Raw genomic sequence first — 6,316 nt, 5'->3', positions numbered from 1 at the left:
TCCACATTAGTAAAAGCTTGGGGCCCTCAATCATTTTTACGAGTATCAAGTGGTCCTGAGACTAAGGGTTTGGGAAATGCGGTAGCTCTACGAGACTGTGCCATTCTTGACGCCGAATCAGTGAATTTCGGAGAAGGAAGGGCGTCGGCCCGCCGTCTCACCGCCAAGCTGGAGCCTCGCGCTCCAAATGCGTCCTTCGAAGTCTTCGGCAAAAGCGGGACTGGGGAGTCCAGTTGTGTCGCCAAGCCATGTTTCCTGGCGTGGAAAGCTGGACAATGTTTTCTACCTCACAGGACCACCGAAATGACTGCGTTAGGTATCCCTAGAAATGTACGATGAGTCACATCTTGTTCTACAGAAGCAAAAGCTGAAGCTCAGAGATGCCAAGAGTTTTGCTGGGGTCCCAGGACTAACTGGTTCCGAGACCCAAACACCCTAGCTACCCGGACACTCCAGGTCACAACCCGGCGTCGAACAGCCGCCGGCTCCGCCCGCCAGCTACACATCCGGCGCCCAGGCCGGAAGCTTCCCTTCCGGTTCCCAAGACCGCGCTCCGGAAATGAGTCACTCTACCAGTACCTAAGATGGCCGCCAACCTATCCACCGCCGCCATCAATGGAAGGGACGTGTTCACGAACCCGGAAGTTGCCCAACTCCGCCATGGCAGGCGCTGAGGGCGCCGTGGGCGTGGCTTCCGGCGGCCACAGTCTGTGAGTTGCGGCGGCGGGGTCGAGCCGGGGCGGCAGCTGACAGGCGCTCCTCCCCCGACGGCAGCGGCTGGTGCCCAGCGAGGCGGGCGGCCCCCAGCTCGCGTCCCCGCGTCCCAGCCCGCGAGGCGCCAGGGCTGCGCCAGGGCATGGAAGAGGGGAAGATGGACGAGAATGAATGGCGGTACCACGGAGAAGGCAATAAGAGCTTGGTGGTGGCCCACGCGCAGGTGAGTGGCTGAGGTACCGCGCAGGTCCGGGACCTCACTCAGACGGCCGGGATTACCCCGTCCCCATTATCCCTTTCCCCAGCAGGGTCGGTTCCACGTTCCCCCCCGTACCTCCCTCCTCCCCAACCGTTCTCCATTCTCCCACCCTCCAGCATCCCCCCCAACCCCGCGAGTTCCTCATCACCCCAGTATCCCCTCTCTACTGGGTCAATCTCGTTCCCCCAGATCCTTCCTTCTCCCGATCCGTCTCTCGTCCCCTCAGTATTCCCCCTCTCCGTCAGAATCAGTTCCACATCCCCCTCCCCGCCCCATCGGTGCCGCTTCCCGCCTGGGTGCCCGCGGGACTTCCAGGCCGCAGTGGGGCGGAGGCTTAGCTGGGACAGAGGGCTCGGGCAGCACTGGAGGAAGAAGCAAAGTGCCCATGGTGCTGTAACTCTCAGCACCAAAAGAGTTCAACCTCTTGAGACTACGGAATTGCTGTTCTTGCTGCTGTTAATGGTAAGGGGACGTGGTCCATAGGTCCCCTTCTCAGCCTTTTGGAATTTGAAGGAACCTGAATTCAATGATGGTGAAAGTTTTAGAAACTGCAGTAAGTCGCAAAGGTGAATCCAAGAGTGAAGCATGTGGGTTTGTGTGAGTGCCCAGATCTCTCTGACCTTTTGCTGCCTGGTACAACCACGCCGGAATGTGGCCGGTTGGGGGTGGGGGAGGAGGGTGAGGGGGGTGGGGAATAGGTGTCATGTAGGGAGGAGTTACAGCCTGGGTGTTAAAGGCACAGGAATCTCAGTTCTACCACTGCATGGTGGAGACTCAGTGTCTACATTTGTAAAGTGGAACTAGTAATAGAACTCACTTTGTGGGATTGTTGGAAAGATCAGTTAAGCAAGAACCCATCAAGTTATGCTTAGCAAGTGATAATTGTCATCCCTTTGGACACATAGATAAAGTGAAAATAAGAGAGGTTAAGGGCACTGGCCCAGTCCAACAGCTTGTCAGGGATGTGTAGGTGGTGGAGTACTGCCTTGCTTCTGTTGTTTCTATGCTGGGTGCATTGGTCAGCTGCAGTATAAGCTGCAAACATCCAGGTAGCCCCAAGGTTCTGCCTTTGGATTTTGTTACTCATTAGCACAGGGAACTAAGGAACAGAGACTACAGGCTTTGCTCAAGATCTTTAGGTGAATATAATGGACCAGGCTAACCTGAAGCCGTCCTTCTCTTGTGTAGTCCAAGACTGGGCGAAGTGAGGGATGTTTCCTCGTGAGTCCGTTTTGTTGTTGGATTACTGTGCCAATCTCCTGAATCCTTTCCCAAAACAAATGCTGATCTTCCAATTCTTTGGTAAGATTAGATGTATCTCTGCATTTTGGGTAAACCCAAGGCGTTCTTTAGTGAGGGCTGATACATTAAGTTTCAAAAGTAGTGGCAGATGTAGCAGCAATTTTCAGGCTTGAAGCAAAAGGACACCCATGTTGAAAGAGCAGAGGCTTTGAGGCAGTTGCCTCTGGCATTTGGATCCCTCTGTATGTCCCTGACAAGTATGTGTCCACCCTCTTTGCTGAGCAGGCATCTGCAGGGCATCCTGGCCCTCTCCTGTTGCACAGTTCTGATTGTAATGATTGTTTCTTTTTTCTTTCACCTTTTCAAATTTACCTACAGCTGCCAGGCTATTCTAGACCTATGCTATTCATGCTTTTTTTTTTTTTTTTAGTTGGGGTCTTGCTCTGTCTCCCATGCTGGAGTGCAGTGGCCCAATCTCGGCTCACTGCAACCTCTGCCTCCTGAGTTCAAGCAATTTTCCTGCTTCAGCCTCCCAAGTAGCTGAAATTATAGGCGCCTGCCACCATGCCTGGCTAATTTTTTTGTATTTTCAGTAGAGATGGGGTTTCACCGTGTTGGCCAGGCTGATTTCAAACTCCTGACCTCAAATGATCTGCCCGCCTTGGCCTCCCAAAGTGCTAGGATTACAGGTGTAAGCCACTGTACCCAGCCTCGTTCTTTATTTTAAATCTAAATTTGCTTTACCATGCTCATTTCTGCTTGGTTGTTGTTTTCAGCTCATCATTTTGAAATTGAAGATTATCACTGCATGTAGTCTCATGAGAAAATGTTTCCCATCAAGTTAAGGTCAGATGGAGCCTGCGCCTGATATAGTAACGAACCAAGCCTCGCCCACCAGCTCTGCCCTGTGGCGTATTTGCTTAGGCTGTAGACTGAGGAGGAGAGAGCAATTCCTGAAAGGCAGCTTTTTAGGACCTGTTGAGTTCAAGCAGACAGTGTGTGTCAGTGGGATAGAAGATGGGTGAGGGAGAACAGGAGGAGTCTATGGTCCCATGGATGCTGAGCGTGTGCACGGCCTTCCTCCAGCCAGGTGTGGGGGCAGGTGGATCCTGCTACTCTGCTCAACTCCTTAGATCCACCTCTTCAGTCCAAGAGAGAGGGAGGACTTTGCCAAGTTTTTCCAGGTAAGGAGAGGGTTGCTTTCTCTGAGAGGGCATGAGCTCCTCTCACAATTGAAAGGTCCATAATGAGTCCTGTGCTGACTACCATCCCCTCATCCCCTCCACTGTGAGAAAATGCTGCATCTTCAGCCAGCCTGAGCCCGTCCTGCAGGAGCCGAGGGTCTAGGTAAGGAGATCTGCATGGTCATTGGCTATCAGCACTAGAAGGAGCAGAGTGATGTTTTCTCTGTGGTATGCGAACATGGGATGAGAGAGAGCTTTCTGTGGAGCACAGGACTTGTAGGAAATGGGGCCTGGGGATAGGTGTGGGCTGCAAGAGGGTGGGAGGGTGTGCTCAGGGTGGGCAGGAAGGTAAGCAGCAGACCAACCATAGAGAGACATTTAAAGGCGTTCCTGACAGAATGTGGTCAGCTTCCCCAAGGCCCTTCCTCTCAGAGATGGCCCAGGACAATTCTCATTTTGCCTGTCAGTTTACGTTCTGCCTCTGTTTGGGATGGTTGTGCACCTGCACTTTCCCAGGTGCAGGTAACCACGGTATTCTCTGCCTTGTGTGGCACAGACCCTGTGGCATGCTTGAGAGGCCCTCAGCAGCCTGGCATGTCCCCTGGTGGGTGTCTGGAACTCCAGACACTGACCCTATGGGGGCTCCTTGGGCAGGGACACTTCCCATCTGGACACAGTTTCCTCACTGCAGACTGAAGGTATAGTACTTGGGCTAGTGGCCACATCTCAGGTTAGTGAAGTCCACAGGCTGTCCCTTTATGCACTGCCGCAGGATTTCTCTCCTGTGTGGCGCCTGCACCTGCCTCCTTCACCTTCAGCTGGTTGGTTTTGGCTCAGTGCCCTGTCCTGTGAAGGTCATTTTAGGTTTGGTTTGTCATTCCATCTCCTAGGTGTCCAGATCTGGATAATGTGCTTGCCTGGGGCACTGAACCCCTTCCGGAACACCTCAGCCTTGGGGAGCAGAGGCAGAAGGTGGCCCACTCCCGTCATGACACTAAGCTGTCATGGTGTTTTCCTTCTTACTGACAGAGGTAACATGAAAGACTGCCATTTAGTCAGCTTACCAACAGAGAACATTGATCACATGTGTGGACAAAGCTGCTCACTTCCAGTTGTTCCAGTTTTGTAATCTTTCCGAGAGTCTGAGAGCTTCAGACCATTTCTGCAAATTGTTTTGGTGCCTGGGGAGTTTTGGTGTCTCTTTGGTACCTGTTTGGTGCCTGGGGTATTTGTCTGGGCCTTGAAGGTGTGAAGTTCAAGCAGTCAGGTACCCTTTTACTGTTTCTCTTCTCATCTTGTGTTTTAAGATTTCTGGTTCATAGATCATACTTTTTTTTTTTTTTTTTTGCCATACAGCATTATTTTGTGTATTAAAATTTTAATAATTTAGATGATTATTTTGTAGTGGATGGATTAAGTAAATGGTACTAGATTCCACTTCATATGAGGAAGTGTTTACAATGTTACATAGAAAAAGCAGGTTACAAAAGAAGATGGATAATGTGATTATAATTATAAAATGACTGGAAGAAAATACATGAAAATGTTCTAAGTGGCTGTGACTGTGATAGTATCATGAATCACTTACCTTTTTTTTTTGTTTTTTAAATGTTTTCTAAATTTCCTACAATGGATATGTATGATACTCAGGAAAAAAGATTAATTTCTGAAAAGTTTATGCTCTTTGATTTACTAATTTCTGTTCTAGTAGTCTGTTCTAAGGAGATAATTAGAAATATAAATAAAGATCTCATACCCAAAGATAACCATTACAGAATCACTTAGAACAGGTTAGGTGGAAAGCCACTGTCCAGTCCTTCAGGACTGTTAATTGGGTCATACTTCCTACTGTGGACGCTGGAAGCACATACATTTATGATCTCCATTTTTTTCCAACTGTGTATCATATGCCCCAAGGCCTGGGCTACTCCCTTTTAAAATTTTTAGCTGGACCTAGTTGAAATAGTCTTAGCTTTCCGTTAGAGCTAGCATTTTGTTTAAACCAGTGATGTATTCTGCATTTGGGATTTTTAATAGTGGTGTTCTAGGCTGATGCAACTGATGTGGCTTCTATCCTGGTGAGGTTCCTCCTTTTCCCATCCGAGCTCATTGGAGAGCTGTGCTTGTGGCTCCCTCTTTGTTTATTCCTTTCTTTGTATCTGCAGTTGTGTGATGAGGTCTACTTTTTGGTGACTGTCAGCCCTGTGACGATGCCTCTCTGGCACTTGGGGGTTTGTCGGTTTGGCCTGGGCTCACTTCCTACTTTTATACCTTCTGAGGTGACACATCCACTTTGCTTGCCTGACTGAGCCTCCTTCTTGGTCAGAATTCAGTCAGAGCAAAGCTCCTCAGTTACTTCCTCTGTCTTCTGAGAACTGCGATCCAGGAGGGTGAGGAAAGCATCATTTCTGTGTCTGCAGAGAGCAAGGTTGTACCTTGGGGCCTGGCCACTTCTGCCTTATTGCCACGCAGTTGGGAGATCTGAGGGCCTGGACTTGCTCACACTTCCCTGTGGCCCTCACTGTGGGCCTCAAGGCAGCCCTGCTTCCCCTTTACATGCTGTCAGGCTTTTCGTGCCTATGGGGTCGGTCCCACACACGAGGTGTACCTGTCCCCATGGGCCTCCCCGTGTTCTGGTAGTAGTATGGGTGGTGTGTGACCTCCCCCATGGCCCACACCTGCGCCTGCTTCAGTCCTGCAGAGGACACCATGAGGTCAGGTTGGAGTTGCCTAGGCTTGAGAAGGACGTGCCCCACACAGGTTGGATAAGGGGCCAGCACCTACTGTGCCCTACCCCGAGGCTGCCTCCAGTCTGGCCTCCCTGCTTTTGCCTGCAGAGTACTGGGCTCCCATCCTCCACAGGCATCTTGTGATATCACATCTTCATCCTGTGTCAAATGGGCTTTGTATTTCTATC

The 6,316-nt window shown here is 50.5% G+C and overlaps 1 protein-coding gene across 1 annotated transcript in view; it reads left to right on the top strand.

Moving 5' to 3' along the window:
* Positions 1-713: 713 nt before the first annotated feature.
* Positions 714-6,316, top strand: part of IPPK (inositol-pentakisphosphate 2-kinase) — a 58,222-nt gene continuing 52,619 nt past the window's right edge. The window contains exon 1 of the mRNA XM_012472193.3: positions 714-937. Coding sequence (XP_012327616.1) covers positions 857-937 — 81 coding nt within the window. The 5' untranslated portion in view covers positions 714-856. The remainder of the gene's footprint in view (positions 938-6,316) is intronic.

Source organism: Aotus nancymaae, unplaced genomic scaffold, assembly GCF_030222135.1.
Source record: "Aotus nancymaae isolate 86718 unplaced genomic scaffold, 86718_ANA_hifiasm-v0.15.2.pri h1tg000041l, whole genome shotgun sequence".
Classification (NCBI taxonomy): Eukaryota; Metazoa; Chordata; class Mammalia; order Primates; family Aotidae; genus Aotus; species Aotus nancymaae.
The sequence above is the reverse complement of the archived record's forward strand: the minus strand, read 5'-3'. Positions and strand labels throughout refer to the sequence as shown.